Source organism: Miscanthus floridulus, chromosome 1 (assembly GCF_019320115.1).
Source record: "Miscanthus floridulus cultivar M001 chromosome 1, ASM1932011v1, whole genome shotgun sequence".
NCBI classification, from domain to species: Eukaryota; Viridiplantae; Streptophyta; class Magnoliopsida; order Poales; family Poaceae; genus Miscanthus; species Miscanthus floridulus.
In genome coordinates this window covers 178,119,118-178,137,580 of record NC_089580.1, presented here as the reverse complement: position 1 = coordinate 178,137,580, position 18,463 = coordinate 178,119,118, and the positions used below count along the sequence as shown (strand labels likewise).

Sequence of the window (18,463 nt, the reverse complement as noted above, 5' to 3'; positions counted from 1 at the left end):
GTGTTTTTTTTTTGTTGACAACTGACAATAAATTAGCAGCAAGATGCTGCAATGAGGGAGGACTCCCAGGGTATAGAGTTCAGTGCCACTCTAAGTGGGCAGCTGGTTACACTGCGTTCGGCTGTTCACTTGCATAGTGGATTTCGGATTATTTCGGATGATTTAATAGTGTTATGTGAGAGAGAATAAGCTGAAACAAATTGAAACAAGCCGAGAAGTGAACAGCCGAACACGCCGGGGTGTGTGCAGTAACATTTTGATTTCTAGCGACCTTGAGCACTCTTGAATTGTTATTGTTGGTGGTGTTGATGAAGCTTTGAGTGAATGGCTTGATGTCCCAAATAGGAGGGGAGGAGAAGTCGGTCCCATTGAAGAACGACACAAGCAGGCTAGCAGCTGATTGTTTGTTAGGAAGATCGTGTTCTGTATGCTCAATGCTGAGGTCACCGGCGTGGCCAAAGCCATGGCAGCAGCTTCTGCCATGAGGACTGATGTTGAGTTGGTCATGACAGCCTTGATGTAGATTGTCCGTGTTTGTTGGGGGTCGATGGTGAAGATTCCTAACCTGATTGGGACGATCCGGTGTCGTTGAGGCATCTGTGTAGTACCTAGTGCCAGGCAGTAACGCCGGCAGCATGGCTCAATATAAAGGCGGGCCTGGTAGTCCGAGTGTTCTCTTGGTGTGGTCGTCATCGTCGTGGCTTAGTGCTTCACCTGTTATTCCTGCATCAGTTAGAATTGTACCTTCTGTGGGTTGGTGGCCGCTGTGCTGCGTCTCGACATTTCCCTGTTCGTCAAGTGAGTTCATGATGAGGGAGGAAGCATTGATATCGGCAGCCACTGCTTGATGTACAAGCCAAACAGTCTATGTTTTTCTCTAAAAGCGGAGGTCATTCCTTTACCTGGAGCGAGCAGTGAGTAAGATCATGTTAATTGACTATTTTTAGTACTTGCAAAAATTTAAACATGCAGACTAATTGTTACTTCCTTCGTTCTAAATTATAAGGTGCTTTAGCTTTTTTAGATACATAGCTTTTACTATGTACTTATATATATACTATGTCTAGATACATAGTAAAAACAACGTATCTAAAAAACTAAAACGTTAATATAATTTAAAATGGAGTGAGTAGTTCGCTAGTCTTTAGACTAGTTATTAATTCATTAGTCTATATAAAGCAAGAGTTAATAAGACTAGCTTTTAGTTCCAACCCATGGAAACATGCGTTAAGTACCGTCTACCGTGATTACAGTACCTGGAGTTTCAGGGGAAAATGAGGCGGCGCAATGGAAACTGGACAGCACTAGCAAAGAAACTTGGCACACCTTTTCCAGTCTTCGGACAAGCTCACAGCGGTGACTGCCAGTGCCAGACCGTCATGGCGTCATCGACTTGTCCGGTAAAAAAACGGAGTCGAAAAGTTGACGAGCTCGCTCGCGGCTCGTGAGAAAGCGAGGAGGTTTGAATTGATTCGGTAGTCGGTAGTGACCGTCACCTTGGCGGTTGGTATGGCAGCAGCCAGCCGGCTTCAGGACGAAGAAGACGAGAAAGCGCGTCGCTCGGTCCAGTGGACTTCCGCTCTAACGATGACGTCGGCAACGACGGTATGTGCCTTGTCCTGTTGTCCTGTTGTCCAGTTGTCCCGGGTTGAAGCACAGGAGGAATAGCTCCTACGGGCCACGAGTCAGTGACCCAATGGCTGTGGCCCTTCTGCTCCCTACCATGCACCTTCCTGCACGATCGGTAGGCCCACGGCTTCTCAACTTGCCTCGTGGGACCCATATCGACTTTGCCCCACGTGTCATGGGACAAAGAGCGAAGCAAAGAATCGTGCCGCACCCTCGAGCGCGACACAGCAACCTCCCTGACTCTTCGGTCCCACACGAAGGCCGACCCCACCAAATACGGGAAAAACACGCGCCTAATTACCTTAGTGAGAGATCGGCGTACACAAGCACTATCACTGGTACCTAGGACCCACCAAATTTCGTCCCCACTTGTCATCGAGTCGGCAAAGGAACACGTACTCGTATACAATAGCTACAGTATTGCCCGACCTCGCGCCTTCCATGATCTAACAAAAATAAATATCCTCTCCCACATTTTCATTTCTTATCACAGAACCATACAGATCATCGTCAAATCAAAGGAAATTGAACGAAGCAGCCCAACCAAAATCCCCTTCCCGTACCGTCCCTTCCCGACTTCTCCCGTCCCGCAGCCGCCTCAATCTCGAAGCCTCTCCGGCGCAGCCGCCTCAATCTCGACTCGAAGGCCTCCCTCCAACCAAAAATCCTCTAGGGTTTTCGCATCGTCCGTCGCGATGGGCTCCAAGAAGCGGTCGCCCCAACATCCCGCCTCCCCAGCCGGCGGCGAGGTCGGCGCCCAGACGGCGGGGAAGGCCACGCCGGTGACGGCGGCGCCGGAGTCGGTGCCCGTGGCGGTGGTGCCGAAGCCTCCGGACGTGGCCCCCTTCCTGACCAAGGTCTACGACATGGTCTCCGACCCGGCCATCGACGCGGTCATCTCCTGGAGCGCCACCGGCGGCAGCTTTGTGATCTGGGACTCGCACGTTTTCGAGCGCGACCTGCTGCCGCGGCACTTCAAGCACAACCACTTCACCAGCTTCATACGCCAGCTCAACACCTACGTGAGAATTACCCTGATCCCTAACACTATATATGCCTACATGTTAGTTCCCCTTGCGCGAAATCGATGTGGTTTTGCGCTGATTAGACGCGATTGTTGGTTTGCAGCAGATTCGGTTATACGGCTAGCTAGTACTTGCAATACCTTCTGATTATGGAAAATGCTAGTCTCCTTTTCTTTTTGGATAAGGAATGCTAGTCTCCTTTTTTTTTGATAAGGAATGCTGGTCTCCTTCGATTTGTCGGCACTTCAGCAACTTCTCTTGATGTCATTTGAGATTTTATATAACCAAATAGCTGGTTCTCCGAAAACAAAACTGAATGTTGAATTTGGTTGGAAGTTTTTGGTGATGGACTTGTATAGATTGTTCACGAGATCTCTTTCAGTAAATTGCTCAATATAGACCTTAATGCATAACACATACCATCGGGGATCCTTTATTGTTCTTGTACAACCAGTTTGAAATTTTGTGCGCCTTATCATAAGCTCATTGGGTTCTGTCACCTAGTGAACTTTGCGACCATAGAACTTGCAATGACTTCTGATGAAACAGTCTCCTTGGATTTGTTGTTGCTTCAGCAACTTCCCGTGATGTCATTTGATATATTCTGTCATTTTGCAGTTTGATGCTTCATTGCTTCTTGTATACTTGTATTGAGGTTATCTATCAGTCTATCACTGAATAGCTGGATGCGCCAATTTTTAGTTACTTCTGCTCTGTACTTCCGAAAGCAAAACTGAATAGTTGAATTCAGTTGCAAGCTTCTGGAGGTCTCTTTTGGCCAATTGCTCAATACAGACCTTAATGCATACAGGACCTGCCATCAGGGATCCTTTTTTTTTTGTTCTTCTGCAACCAGTTCAAATTTTTCCGCACCTTATCAGAAGATCGATGGATTCTGTAACCTAGTGAACTTCACAACAATACAAAGGATTCTATTGCCCTGCTACTTTACTAGCATCCTAGCCTGATGCTCTATTGGATGAAGCTACTGCTAATTGTTTGCATGAAACTTTATGCTTGTACTGAAATAGTGACCTATGGTATTAGTTCCATGCTTTTTCCCTCTTCAGGCATTTACTCAAACTCGTGCATGAAGCATGTAACTAGACTGTAATTGTGTATATAGAAATAGAACCATTGCTTAACTACTATATTATGTTGAAAATAATTTGCGTCAAACTAACTATTATTTTGTCCGCACGGTTTATGCTGTAAGTTCATGTTGAAACTTAACTTCTGTTGTTTCACGAATTTACTAGTGTTCTTTTTCATTATCAGGGATTTCATAAAGTTGATCCAGATAGATGGGAATGGGCGAATGAAGGTTTTGTTAGGGGCCAAAAACATCTTCTGAAGACCATCAAGAGAAAGAAGAAATCCTCTCAGGATGTACCTAGCGATCTGCAGTCGGTGCCTGTCAAAACTGCACCTGGCACTGAGAATATTGAGATAGGAAAATATGGTGGCCTTGAAAAGGAGGTTGAGACACTTAAGAGGGACAAGGCCCTTCTAATGCAGCAGCTTGTAGATCTGAGGCAGTACCAGCAATCATCCAGCCTTGAAGTGCAGAATTTAATTCAACGCCTCCGTGTGATGGAACAGAACCAGCAGCAGATGATGGCACTTTTGGCAATAGTTGTCCAGAATCCAGATTTCCTCAACCAGCTCGTGCAGCAGCAGCGCAGGAGTAACTGGTGGAATGATGACGGTAACAGGAAAAGAAGGTTCCAAGCTCTGGAACATGGTCCTGTAGATGATCAGGAGACTTCTGGTGGAGGCGCGCAAATTATTCAATATCGTCCTCCTGTTCCTGAAACTTCCAATCAACCAATACCAGCAAATGAAGCTATCTATTCAACCCATGCACAACCAGTTTCAAGCCCTGCACAACCAGTTTCAAGCCCTGCACTTGAGATGCCCATGGATGTAGAAATGACTTCAAACAATGTTGATACCCTTGATTCAACTGGGAATGATTTTACTGACACCTCTGCTCTATGTGAATGGGATGACATGGATATATTTGGTGATGAACTAGAGTACATTCTTCAACAGCCAGAGCAGAACTTTCAAGTGGACCCTCCTCTAACAGTTGAAGATTATGGTTATGATCGTCCACGGCTAGAGCAGGACTGTCAGATGGAAGCACAACAGAATTGCAAAAATCCTCAATATGGTATGTAAATTGACATATGCAAATGTAATCTTATTTTACTGTTGAATTTCTGTGCCTAGTTGCCTGTGTCTTAAGGTAAAGGGAAAACTATGCATCTGATGTCCATTAGTACTGATCCGGTTGTGGTCAGTCATATACTAGGAATTTGCAAAAACAAAATACTTGGGTCACATTTCTGTTACTGTTTGGTCACTTGCTAGGGTGCACAGGTTTTCATTCCATTTATGTTAGTAGAAAGTACAAGGGCGGGCCTGGTGCAAGCGGTAGAGTCTTACCGCCTGTGACCGGAAGGTCCCGGGTTCGAGTCGCGGTTTCCTCGCATTGCACAGGCGAGGGTAAGGCTTGCCACTAACACCCTTCCCCAGACCCCGCACAGAGCGGGAGCTCTCTGCACTGGGTACGCCCTATGTTAGTAGAAAGTAGAAACAGTGCACAGAAGCAGATAAATAACTGCTATTTCGCTATACCAAATCATTGAGCAGTCACAATTCCTTTCACAGCTAGGCCTGTAGTTCAGGATTAGTTTCATCAGACACAAAACAGTAGGAAAGGAGCATGCTCTGTTTTGGTTTACTCTGTTTCATCAAAGTATAAGGCATTGTTTGACTCAATGCGATCTCCAAAGTTATATTTAGCTATAATCTATAATTTCTCTTATGTGATAATGTTTCTGGCAACAAACTCCTAATCATAAGACAGTGCTTGCGAATACGAATTAATAATATCCCTTTTGTATAACAAACTCTCTTGGAAGGCTTATTGTTAGTTGAAAATTACGAGGTTTGAATCTGTATAACAAACTCTCCTGTAAGGTTTATTGTTAGTTGAAAATTACGAGGTTTGAATCTGAATGCATTCATGCCTTACAAAAAGAAATGTGGGAGTACAATTCATTAGTTGTTACAGAAAATGAAACAGGAAAAGGATTTGTACAGGGGTTCATGTCTTACAAAAAGAAATGTGGGAGTGCAAGTCATTAGTTACAGAAAAGAAAAAGGGAAAGGAATTGTACAAGGGTCAAATATAGGTCTACATGATATAGCAAGTTGAGGTGCAGGAAAATGTTTTATTCCCTCATTCAAGACACACTTGTATACCCAAGAACTTCTACTTCCAACTTCGTGGGAAACTATACTCCCTCTATTCAAAATTGTAAGTCGTTTTGTTTTTTCTAGATATATTGTTTTTACTATGCACCTATATACACTATGTCTAGATACATAGTAAAAAACTATGTATGTAGAAAAGCCAAAACGACGTACCATATGGAAAGGAGGGGGCACTATTTTATATAAAGAAATTATAGTTATGAAATTCTTTCAGTCGTGAATGTAATGACATCAACTGTGTATTGTAATCCCCTATTTACCATGCACGGGCACACATGTGCTTAGATGTCTATATGGTAACAATGAAGAAACCGATAGGCGACATAAACCTCACAAAGAAATTGAAGTACAACGATTAACCCAACAGCTGGAATAGGAGCATATAATTTTGAATGTATTTATGGGCCAAGTTGAATTAGTTTGACTGGCCTGAATCCTACAGTGACCTACATTTGAAATCAGAGGGAGTGATTCTTTAACCTATGGTTATCCATGGCAAATTCTGATTTGAAAGCTGGACATGCAATTGATTTACATTTACAACCTATTGTCATATGCTTTATTTTTTGTGTACTGTTCTCTATCCAGCAGTCCTAATTTATTAAACGGTCTGTTGTTTCAGCTGATGTCATAACTGAAGCATGAGCGGTGGTCCCAGAGAATGTTTGTCCAGTAACATTAGTGGATAGAGGTGCTTTACAATTTAAAAGCCCTTTGCGCTGTGTTCTATTCATGAACTTTACTATTACTTTGCATGATCAAACACAAACCAGGGTCATCCATTTATTTGACCCCTTCACTATTACAATAGGTTCCTTTCAGAATATAAGTCAGTACTGACTGCTTTTCATCTAGATCATAGTTACGGCTTGACCTGTCCATGTCTCTTGCATAAGCAAGTCCTCTGGCATCAAAATACATTTTGATGTGGGTCCCTTTGATTTCTCTTTCGGTCTTTCCGGCACATAATATACTTACATCGATATGACTGTCATTTAGCTTTGACAGGAACGTATTCCTTTCTTTGACACTGAGTAAATAAGCTTACCTTATTGTATAAAAAACTGAAAAACGGATAAGTGATTGAGCATTTCTTGTAAGTATGTAACTATGTATAAAAAAATATGAGAACTGCCTTAAAAATAGTGCATTTAGTTGAAACATAAAGAAGTATATACCAAGTTGGTTGCATTCATTTTATTCACATCTCTTTATCCCTCATGGCCTCGTTATCATCAGTTGCAACTTGTAAGTTGCAAGTTGCAAGTAGCAATGTGGTTCCCGTTACTGATGTGGCTTCAGTTTCTGCAGATTTGTGATGAACAGAATCTTGAGACTGGCAGGTTAGCCACCATTGGGAGCCTGAAGACGTCGGGATTACTCAGAATTCGGTATACTAATACGAAAAAAATACAGAAACACATGTTGACTAGTTTACTCATTTAAGGCAGTAGGACAAGGTTTTTGTTTTTTGTCCCAGGTCTTATTGTCCTAGCTACACCCATAACGCAATGTAACATTGATCATGTTGTATATACTGTTGTATTGGATGAACATGGAGCAATTTTGAACATTTTTGGCCCGTTCGCTTCGCTGAAAAAACAAGTCGAAACACTGTTTCAGCTGATTTGTCGTGAGAGAAAAACACTATTTCAGCTAAAAAACAAGCTGAAAAAGAGAAGCGAACATTGCCTTTGTTGCGGACGATAACAAAACGAGCTTCCTAGGTGTGGGTGTCGTGGATGTCCCCAGAAGAGAATATTCGAGTACATTATATATCTTAATAATTGATAATTGGGAAAAGCAAGCTAACCCAATCTAACCATATGCAAGAACCTATCGGTAAGTAAATCCTTACAGTATATCAAATTAGACATATCCACGTGATGAAGGTGGCAATAAAAGTAATGAAGGTGGCAATAAAAGTAAACAGGTAGGCTCTCTTCATTTGTCTTATAATCCATACTTTTCAGTTTGTTTTTCTAGTCAGAACAATATTTTTTTTTTCACAACAAATCATTCAGAACAGTGTTTCGGTTTGTTTTTTCAGCGAAGCGAACGGAGTAGAATCTTTCATAGCTGCCTTTATTTTACACATGTTTTCATCCTACCTGCAATCTCTCATAGAATCTTTCGTCTTTATCTGCACTCGCAGCAAACACCCATCACGAGCAAATAGTACACCAAACTAAGGGCTCGTTGCTACTCGTAGAAGTGCAAGAAACGTCGAAGACGAAGTTACGCCATAAATTAGAATCGTCATTATTCTTGAATTTTAAATCCTAATTAAAACTAGTCATATTTTAATACTAGATATTGCTATAGAAATTTCATCGATTAACATTTACTTTTTAAAACTAATCGATATGTGAACATCTAAACAAACCACACATGATGCGTGTGTTTACGCTATAAATATTACTAATATGCATGAAAATTTAGGCGACACGTGAAAGGAGGAAGTACTCCTCTGGCCCAGAATAACTGAACAAGTGTTGCTTTGAGTTTGGTGCCATCAAACTTTTTTTTTAACTTTAACTAGATTTATAGAAAACATTAGTAACATTTATATCTCCAAAAGAGTTTATTGTCAAAATATATTTCAATAATTAATTTAATAATACTTATTATATATCATAAATCATATATATTTGGTCAAAGTTAAAATGTTTGACCGCTCAGAAAGTGAGAATGATATTTTATTTTGGGATGAAAATAGTACTATGCTATCAGTAATATTTTGTATGCTGACATCTCGCACGAACCCATGAGAAATTTGACTGTTTTATTATTGTAGCCACGTGAGTGCGTATGTTTTATAAGAGAATTCCTTATTTGATACTAGAGAAATGACTCGTTTCTTTCTTGATCCTTAAAAATTTTTTGTTCCCTATTTGACACCGAGTTCAATTTTCATTCCTTACGTGACACCCGTTGTATTTTTCATTCGGCCACCGTTAACTGCGCTGTGAAAAGACAATTTTGCCCCTGTGGCCCCACCACCCTTCTCCATCCTCTCCTCCTCCAGGCCGCAGCGCTATCCTGGTCGCGCGCCGCGCTGGGGCTCAGCCTCCGCGCCGTGCTCCGCTTCCCCTCCGCGGCGGCGTCCGACGACGGCGGTGAGTGCGAGTCATTTGTTAGGGAACGATTTTTTTTTTAAAACGGGTCATTTATTTGTCCCGATGTCCGGCAGGAACGCATGAGAATTTACCACCGTGGCCACGCTAGGCGTCGAGAAAGCCGTACGGCTCTCTTTGACTGACTGTAGGTCTGTAGATAAGAAGAAGGGGAAGACTGCTCCGACGACCGAGCGAGATAATATCGTGACATCGTCTGTCCGCCACCGGGTACCTCTTTCTCCGAGTAGCGCACTGCGCACCAGAGGAACGGCGAGGAGCAGACGGGAACGGGGATGGGAAGCGCAGGTGCGCTGCTTTGGCACCCGCCGCCGCAGTTGCACCCCGGTGGCGTCCTCTTCCGCCAGAGCGGGCCCCTCCTGCGCCAGCGCAACCTGCCTCTATTATCGCTAGCTGCCGCGGCGCTCGAGCCCGAGCGCCGCCGCCGGCAGCGCCTCCGCTGCGCTGCCGTCGACGGGGACGGTGGGCCCCGGGAGGATGGCCCACTGCCAAAGAAGGAGTCTCCGTCCAGCGGCATCGGCGCCGCACTCGAGGACCCACCTCCTGGTACGCCTGACATTACGCCCGCCCTTTTACTGGAACACTCGAGCACCGTATAGACAGACTCTTTAGTTAGCACTACTCTGGTGCTGCGGTGGAGATCCTAGACAATTCAGTCATATGCTGGATATGAGCTCACATTGTTTGTCGTAGGAGGGATCGTATCACGGAGTCTCATGAAAATTCCTAATCTACAGAAACAACCGGTTGAGAAATGTCAGAATTCTGACTTCCAATTAAAAAAACTAATAGAAGATAGGTTTAATGTCCACTGTACCTAAAACGTTGTGTTATGTTGTCAGCTAGTGTAGGGATGCATATGTGTCAGATCCTTGCTCAGTTGGTTGTCGGTGTGGATGTATGCCCACACCACCCAAGTTTCAAGTCCTCATCGAGCCGAATTTGAGTGCCTATTTCTTCTTCCTAGTTCCTCGTGTCAGATACTGAAGGACCAACCACCGAAGAGGTATTGGTAGCAAACCAAGCAAAAAATCAGATATCCAACAAAATTTCTGGATATGAGAGATGGAGTCATGTAGTTCCATATCTGGAGATACCCCAATATACTCTTAACATCCTCCGCAGTCACAGTGGCAGTGGAAGCCTCGGCTCAGGATCAAAACCCTAAACTCGTGATAGCGTATAATGCGTGGGATGTATTGCATTGAGCTCTTGGGTAGTATTAATAGAGTACAAGAATTGGGGTACAAGACACCTCCTGGATACATATGGCAAATGGGATTTCAATATCCCTAACTACCAAATATACTCTTACTAATGCTTCTTCCGTTCAAAATATATGGTGTGGGCTCATTGTGCTCTCTAACATTATACTTTGGCCATTATTTTCTCCTATAAGATGTTCATAATGTACTCTTCTTATAATGAATGAATGGATTTCCCTTTTCCAAAAAAAAAAAAACGCTAAATCCTGATCGTAGAAAATTAAATTCATATATGAATGCAATGGCACCATCCATGTATAATTATTGTTAAGAGAATCCCCAGTAAAGAATCATGAAGTTCAAATCTTGAAACGTGTAGGTTTTCAAAAAAAAAAATCTTGAAACGTGTGTGCATGCCTTATAAAAGAAACAGAGGGAGCGCATAAAGCTAGACATTAAAAGAAATATATCTTGTTCAACATTAAGGTGCTGTTCTGGCTCATTGGTGTACTACAGCTTGAGTTAAATAAAGGAAATAAAAAATTTAAAGGTGAGCTGGCAAGGCAATTACTATAGTAAATTGTATCTCATACTGCACCATTTTTAGTTGTACTGGCCTGAGCTATTTTTTTTATGTTAAATGATGAATTATCTTTTGTCTATTTGATTATACCTTGCTAGAGTTCTATTTCTGGAGTATGTGACATAGCTGCACCCAGAATATTGATTGACTAATTTACAACTCAAACTTACCTTTTGCAGTGGAAAATGGTTCCTTCAGAGGCCCCTCAGAGGAAGAACAGAGTGCTCTGTATAATTTTCTTTATCCAAGCAAAGACTTACTTCCAGATGATAAGGAGATGAGTATATTTGATCATCTAGAGGAGATTCGTGAGAGGATTTTCATCTCAGTTTTGGCTGTTGGGGCTGCGATACTAGGCTGTTTTGCTTTTTCAAAAGATTTGGTTCTTTTTCTAGAGGCCCCAGTGACTGTTCAGGGTGTTCGGTTTTTGCAGCTCTCGCCTGGGGAATTTTTCTTTACAACATTAAAGGTGAGACTCCAGAAATCTGAGTGAACATTCTAGCATTTAAAATTTGTCGTAAGAATATTATCGTTTCTACTACTCTCCGTCCCGTTCTCTTTTGAATTCAGAATAATGCATGTCAATCCTATATCCAAGTAGCTTTTTTTCCTATGTAATATTTGATTGCATGGTTTGTATCTTGTCTTGAGGAAATCATCCACATAATTCATTTCTACATTCTGATTGTTATAGCAACGTGCAATGCACTGGAACAGGCTCTTTCTTATTTCATGATTCTAGCAATGTGTGATCCAATCTGGAGTTGATTGTGGTCCCACATGGTGCGCAGGGGGTGCATGTATCTGAGTCAGGTTGTGTGACTTTTTATCATATTTGTGCAAACCACATCCGCTGGTCGTCCCAAAGACCATACAGATGAAAATCTTCTCACACATGGTTGGAAAGCTTAACTGCAAAGTCCATATACCTAGGTGCCTTTTTTCACCTTACTAAATTAGAATTCAAAATTGCAAGTACCTAATGAACATGTCTGCATACACAAAATTTGAAGACCGATGCACATATTGGCTTAGCTAGTGCAGGGAAATCTCTCACTATTTAGTGAGGTGAAGCAAGGTTAGTGTGGAGGGGAAAGGGATGTTAGATTAAATTCATGAAAGGATACTGGGCTCATTGGTGGAATATAATTTTTCAATCAGTTAGTCATGTTGTATATGCTTCAGCTGTTAGTAGATTGATTCTTTACAAATAGAATCCAATCTAATTACAAATCCTTTTGCTAATAAAGTTTCTCTTAAACGATCTCCTTGTGGAAACCAGTTGGCTTCATCATCCAAAATAGCTACTGCCTACCTGGCCACCAGGGCTTTGCTGACCAGACATTCATACTTGAGTAAATAGTGTTCAAAGTTATGTTACATAGTACCTCTTTGATAACAGGTTTGTAGTATAGCTGTTCATTGTTCTATGATTTAATGATTTCATCCATGATAAGGTGGATAACTATCGACAACTGCTCCATACACTGGCCCATGAACAGCTCTCAATTCCGCTAAATTTCATCAGTGTTGCTAGTCTACAGGAGGCAAATTCAAAGTGAATGTTGTTTCATAGGCCCTGTTTGGCACAGCTTTAGCTCCGAGATTCACCTGAGATCTTGACTTCATATGCTAAAATCATGAATCTTGGGACTGTAACTTTTGTCTAGAATAGAAAGAAAACAGTTCAACCAAACAACTCAGGTGTACCCCACCTCGAGCTCCAGCTCCAGCTCCACAAAGTTTCTAGGGTTAGAGATACCTAGCTCCAGGAAATCCACATATTTATTGAAGGTGGAGCTCTGCACAACAAGCCTATATTACCATTCTCATGCAATTTCCATACTCTATGTCAGCTTTATTTTGTAGTGGTCATTACAAAATTAAAATGTTAATTATCTCATTATCTTCAATCCCATGCAGGTTTCAGGTTATTGTGGCCTTTTACTTGGAAGTCCTATCATTTTGTATGAGATCATTGCATTTGTTATCCCAGGTTTAACAAGGGATGAGCGGAAATTTCTCGGGCCTATTGTGTTGGGTTCTTCTGTTCTATTCTACCTAGGCATTTTCTTCTCCTACACGGTTCTCAGCCCTGCTGCGTTGAACTTCTTTGTGAATTATGCAGATGGGGCAGTGGAATCGTTGTGGTCAATAGACCAGTACTTTGAATTCATACTTGTGCTGATGTTCAGCACAGGTTTGTCGTTTCAGGTAAACAAGTCTCCCTGCATATGTTATACTAATGTGTTTTTTGAACGTGAGTTGTAGTAATGTGTTTTCTTTTTTGTTTGTGACGTAACGGGATCATTAACACATACTTCTCCGGAAACCAACTTTATTGTTTAGCGTTAAGAATTTAAGATCATCTGCATTTATGTTGATACAATAAGTTTTCTTGTACCGCCTTTAGGTTGGAATATGTTTTTAAGTGAAGAAAGAGTTGACTATTTTTGTTGGTGAAATTTCTCGTTGAAAACATAGGCTGTTGAGATTAATGCCACACATTGCCGAAACTTTCACACCAAAGTGTGGCTGTAGCACCCAAATTGGTCAGTACAACTAATGTGCGATTTAATAAGAGTATGTGTGTACGACATGTTTATTGGAGTATTAGGGAAAGTGAAAATGTGGTATCACACAATTATGGCTGCAAGCCGAACAGTTAGCTCAAAAGCTAACATCACAAACTTGAGCGTGAAAACTTTCAAAATTGGTTCTGAACCGATGAAGTTTTGCAGCTTCATTCCATTGGTCTAGTTTTTTAACCTCATTATGGTAATCTCGACTCATAGCACTAAATATGCAGTTAAGTTGGTGAACCCAAAAGGATCCTATCATGCATGATCCGCACTGAATCTAGTTTGTGATGAGTATCAGAACTCAAAATTTGTGTGTTTTATTATATCATTTGTGTAATATCGATTGCTATTCCATTTAGTGTTATCCAATAACAAATAATAACATATATGGATGCTGCTTTTGATGCTAGTGGGCACCTATTTGAGTTATTAGAAGGACCACGAGTCATTTTTTATACGAATATAGAGATAAAGTGAACTGTGATAACTGAAGAATCTCATAGAGAACCATATGTTGACTTTTATATATTTTTCATGGTATTTCTGCTCCAGGTCCCTGTTATCCAGCTTTTGCTGGGACAACTCGGATTGGTTTCTAGTGACCAAATGCTTTCGATCTGGAGATATGTTGTTGTTGGTGCTGTTGTTGCTGCTGCTGTGCTTACACCTTCGACGGATCCGTTGACACAAATGCTCTTGGCTGGTCCTTTGCTTGGTTTATACTTGGGTGGTGCATGGATGGTCAAGCTAATTGGGCGATAACTGGTTCATGCAAGGTGATGGTGCTCCAGAAAGCAAGAGTCCCTCTGTAACCTAGTCTTGTAAAAAATGAATTCACTCTGTTTGATCAGCAGATGATATTGTTATCATTTCACTTTCTAAAGTTCATGAGCAGTAGAAAATAGAGCAAACGGTTAATCAGTTTCATCTACCGGTGTTGAAGTAACAAATGAATGCATTCAGTGGCGCTCAATCGCAAAAGGCAGAAGGCCTCCATGGCGCTCCCATGAGACCAACGTAACAAATCCAGTCACGACCGGCAGGCAGGCGTAGAGGCGACACGTGCCGGCGCTCGGCTCGTGGTCCATCGACTCGGAGTCCCTCGGCTTGATCCCCCCAGCATAGCAATGATCATTGTCCTTGTAGGTTTGAGAAGCGCCGCAATTACAGGAGCCTTCCCAGACGTGATCCCTGGCCGCAGCAGCAACACTCGAGTGATTGGATCTTATCGTGGAAATCACTAAACCACTCATCTATCCAAAGCAAACTCAACAGTGTTGTGTGATTGGATCCATCCTAGCTGCCCTTGATCACAGGCCAACCAGTCACGTCTCCATCGGCAGCACTAGCAGCCGCCGGCCATGGAGGCTAATCCTGTCATGATTGGACAGTTGATTCTCCGGCCGGTGATGACCCTGCAACCGACGTCTCCAAGACGGATTGATTGATCTTTTGCTTCGACTTCATCAAGATGCCACATTGTCACACTCTGCTACAAAGTTACATTTCAGTGAATGAATACACAGCAAATTAGTCGTTCACTGATTCAGATTGGATTGAAAATGATACACAGCAAATTAGTTGTTCACTGAGTGATTTGAAGTAAAAAAAGAGCCAAAAAGTGTAAAGAAGTTGTATTATCAGCTGTTTTGGTAGGCTCTCGGGCTTTCTCATCAGTACCTTTTTTTTTTTTTTGCGATTGTACCCAATAATAATATAGAAGAAGTGTCGTTCTCAGATAATCTGCAATTTCAACCATAACTCGAACTGAATTCGTGCTGGACAATCAAATCAGTCTCCTGGCTGTTTTAAAAAGCCCATTCTTGGAAGCCCTACTCATCTGATAGAAATTAGCAAAAACACAGAAACAACTAAGCACTGAATTGTGAGATATTTACACTCCAGAAGCCACTGCCCCAGGTCCTCGCCCTTGATGTGCACATACATTATGTCTTGTTTAAGCGAACTGATTCTGGATGACGCCTCTGCGCGACGCCTCTCCGCCATTTTGTCGAACACTAGTGCTGCCGATGGAGACGTGACTGGTTGGCCTGTGAACTGTGATCAAGGGCGGCTAGGAGGGATCCAATCACACAACTGTTGAGTTCGCTTTGGATAGACGAGCGGGCCAGCAAAATCTGGCGGGCGATGAGGGGTAGCATGCGGATGACAGCCCAGCGCCGCTCCTGAGCCAAGCTCCAAGCGAGCCATCCAGTCGACTAGGCGAGCTAGCCGATGCACGAGCGACTTGACAAGGCGAACGTAGGAGGCGCGCGGGCCAGCAAAGTCTGGCGGGCGGCCAATGGGAACTCGACAGAGCCGGGGTGACATGATGCCATGAACGCTACTCCCTCCATTCCAAATTGTAAGTCATTCCAAGAATCTTGGAGAGTCAAAGCTTCTCAAGTTTGACCAAAATTATAAAAAAAATTACAAAGATTTATGACATCAAATAGGTATACTATAAAAATATAATTAACAAAGAATCTATTGGTACTTAGTTGGTATCATAAATGTTATTATCTTATTATATAAACTTGGTCAAACTTGAGATGCTTTGACTCTCCAAGATTCTTGGAATGACTTACAATTTGGGATGGAGGGAGTACGTCGCAGGGTGACAAAAATGACCTAGGAGGCTATAGTGAAATTTTTGTATTTTGGTCCATTTTGAAAACAATTTTTACAAAAAGACCTACGCCAAAACGTTTTCTGAAAATAGACCATTTTTAGGCGTCTTAGAACATGACGCCGATGTATGAGGGTCGGCGTCGACTGACACGACGCCGAGGTATTGCCACGTCACGGACGACCGGGGTCGTCGGCGACACGGTGGCGCGTGGGGTCCGAGACGTCGGCGTCGTGTCAGCCAACGCCAAGGGCCCAACCTCGGCGCGGCTGGACTGTGCGCCGAGCTATTGGCACCATCCGGAGCGCGGCCCAGGCGGCCCAACAACACACGGTGGCCCAGTAGCTCGGCGCGGGGTCACTTAACGCCGAGCCACCAGACCTCGGCGCGGCCCGACTCAACGCCGAGGTCTGGTCCCTTGAGGCCGAGGCCCCCTTCTTCTTCCCTCTATTCTGAAGACCGCCAGCTCCCAAATCCCCCACGGCCTCCACGAAACTCTAACCCCCAAATGCGACTCTAGGTGCCCGGATCTTGTCTCCCGAAGCTTCCTCGAGGTAATGGTCCCTCCCCTCCTCCAATCTATCCGCGTAGATGTGCTTGCATTGTCTCTAATCATGTGGAATCATGGGTGTATGGTGTTTTGGTATATTTGTGTTTGCATTTGCAAAATATATGGCTTAGGATGATTGAGTGCATTGTTGTTTAACTGTTTTATGTGCTGAACATGTTAGGTTAGTTTGGTTTCTAGTTATTTTGGTCATTAGGGTTCTTTGTTTATTGTAGGTGTCATTAGGGTTAGTTATTTGTTGGTCATTAGGGTTAGTATGTATTTTATTTATTTATTGGTCATTACATTTCAATTTTTTATGACCAAGGCGTTTTGCCAAGGTACTCCTCTTTCCCCTCTTTCATTTCATCCATTTAGATTCGTTTGTTTTTGAACTTGGCATTATAGGTTTGGTTCATGTTCATGTCATTCGTGCAATGTATGGTGGTTCAAATGATTGAATGACCCAAATATATGGTTGTTGTTGTTGTATATGTTCTGGTTTATAATCATTGAGTTAAATTTTGTGTTTGTTGGGATTCAAATTTGCTTAGGGTTTGTAATGAAAAGCTTATTTGGAAGGTATGGTGATTTAGTGTTAGTAGCTTTACATTCGTTGCAAGGTACTTTGGATTGATTTTTTTTCTACGTAATGTTAGGATGCCAAGGCGTGGTAAAGCTCGTATTCCAAGGTAATCCCAATGTTTATTCATTATTTGTGCAACAAATAGAAAATCCTAGGTTTAGGTTTGGTTCTCCGTTAATATGACTAAATTCTTTCAATTGTAGCTATGGTCGCCAGAGGGCAAATCCCTACGACCTAAAGCCTCTCCCTGAAGGTGTTCCTCGACCAATGTGCTTTGTGGTGATCCTTACAAGGTAGACATCTCTAAAGATGAGGAAACATATAGACAGAGGTACTGAATGTGTCCCAATTATGCATGGGAACCTACAAAGCAACAGCGCCGTGCATCGTTTGTGAGGAATTATTATTGTGTGTTAATTAATTTTCTTGTGATATTAAGTATTGCTTATTTATTTGTTTTGTAACAATTTGTTTTTCTTGCAGACCGTTCCACCACTGTGTGACTTTGAGCAGTGGATTGACACTGAGATCAAAGAGTCGGACAAGCAGCATCTAGAAGGCCTGAAGGAGTGGGATGCGGAGGTTAAAGAGAGGTTTGAGCAGAGATGCAGACAGGAGGCTATAGAAAAGGAGCATAAGGAAGAGGAGGAAAGGAGGCGTGTTGCTACGTACAGGGCGGAGAGGGAGAAGAAGCTTGAGCGTGTGCGCCGAGCGAAGGCAGCGATGGAAGAGAATCCCGATGCCCAGAGGAAGGGAAAGTAGCCTCGTTGCACTCAGTAGGTATTTGGTTTATTCACGAGCGATGTCGTGTAGCCCTGAACTTTTTTTACTATGTTGTAATGCACTCTGCTTTTATTTCAGATGAACTTATTCCCTGGACTTTTTTTATTATGTTGTAATGCACTATGCTTTTATTTCAGATGGTCTTATGCCCTGTACTTCGTTAACTATCCTAAGACTGTAGTGCTACTGTTTGTATCACTGAAAAGGCTACTTGTATTGTTGCAGTCACTGAAAGGGCTACAAGTACTGTTGCAGTCAATGAAAAGTCTATTTGAAAACTCACTGAAAAGCCTAGATTCATTTACTTTTGTATCCGTATACGCAATGAATTAATATCAGAGTGATGCACTGTATTTAGATGAAGTGACAAAACACAGGTGTAGCCTTTTCAGATGAAATGACCAGTCATGGTTGTAGGCTTGCATTTAGCCTTTGCAGATTCAATAAATGAGTACGCACACAAGTTTTTTTT

At 42.5% G+C, this 18,463-nt stretch overlaps 2 protein-coding genes across 9 annotated transcripts; both read left to right on the top strand.

Annotated features, from left to right (window-relative positions):
- The first annotated feature begins 2,096 nt into the window (after positions 1-2,096).
- On the top strand, positions 2,097-8,771 carry LOC136549580 (heat stress transcription factor A-9-like). 8 transcript variants are annotated; one of them, XR_010781959.1, is made up of 5 exons: positions 2,097-2,651; positions 3,933-4,830; positions 6,562-6,630; positions 7,242-7,330; positions 8,095-8,771. XR_010781959.1 is itself a non-coding variant. In XM_066540911.1 (4 exons), exons 1-3 carry the CDS (start codon positions 2,325-2,327, stop codon positions 6,582-6,584), a joined length of 1,248 nt encoding a protein of 415 aa, XP_066397008.1. In that variant the 5' UTR covers positions 2,097-2,324; the 3' UTR covers positions 6,585-6,630; positions 7,251-7,512. The 8 variants fall into 8 exon arrangements, 4 of the variants coding, with proteins under 4 accessions (XP_066397008.1, XP_066397022.1, XP_066397038.1 ...); XR_010781956.1 differs by having other exon boundaries at positions 7,251-7,330; positions 8,095-8,770; XR_010781963.1 differs by lacking the exon at positions 6,562-6,630 and having other exon boundaries at positions 7,251-7,330.
- Positions 8,772-9,041: 270 nt separating this feature from the next.
- LOC136549573 (sec-independent protein translocase protein TATC, chloroplastic-like) lies at positions 9,042-14,396 on the top strand. The gene is made up of 5 exons (XM_066540899.1): positions 9,042-9,058; positions 9,133-9,622; positions 11,044-11,333; positions 12,788-13,078; positions 13,999-14,396. The coding sequence occupies exons 2-5, from the start codon at positions 9,352-9,354 to the stop codon at positions 14,206-14,208; spliced, it is 1,062 nt and encodes a 353-aa protein (XP_066396996.1). The 5' UTR covers positions 9,042-9,058; positions 9,133-9,351; the 3' UTR covers positions 14,209-14,396.
- The last annotated feature ends 4,067 nt before the right edge of the window (positions 14,397-18,463 follow it).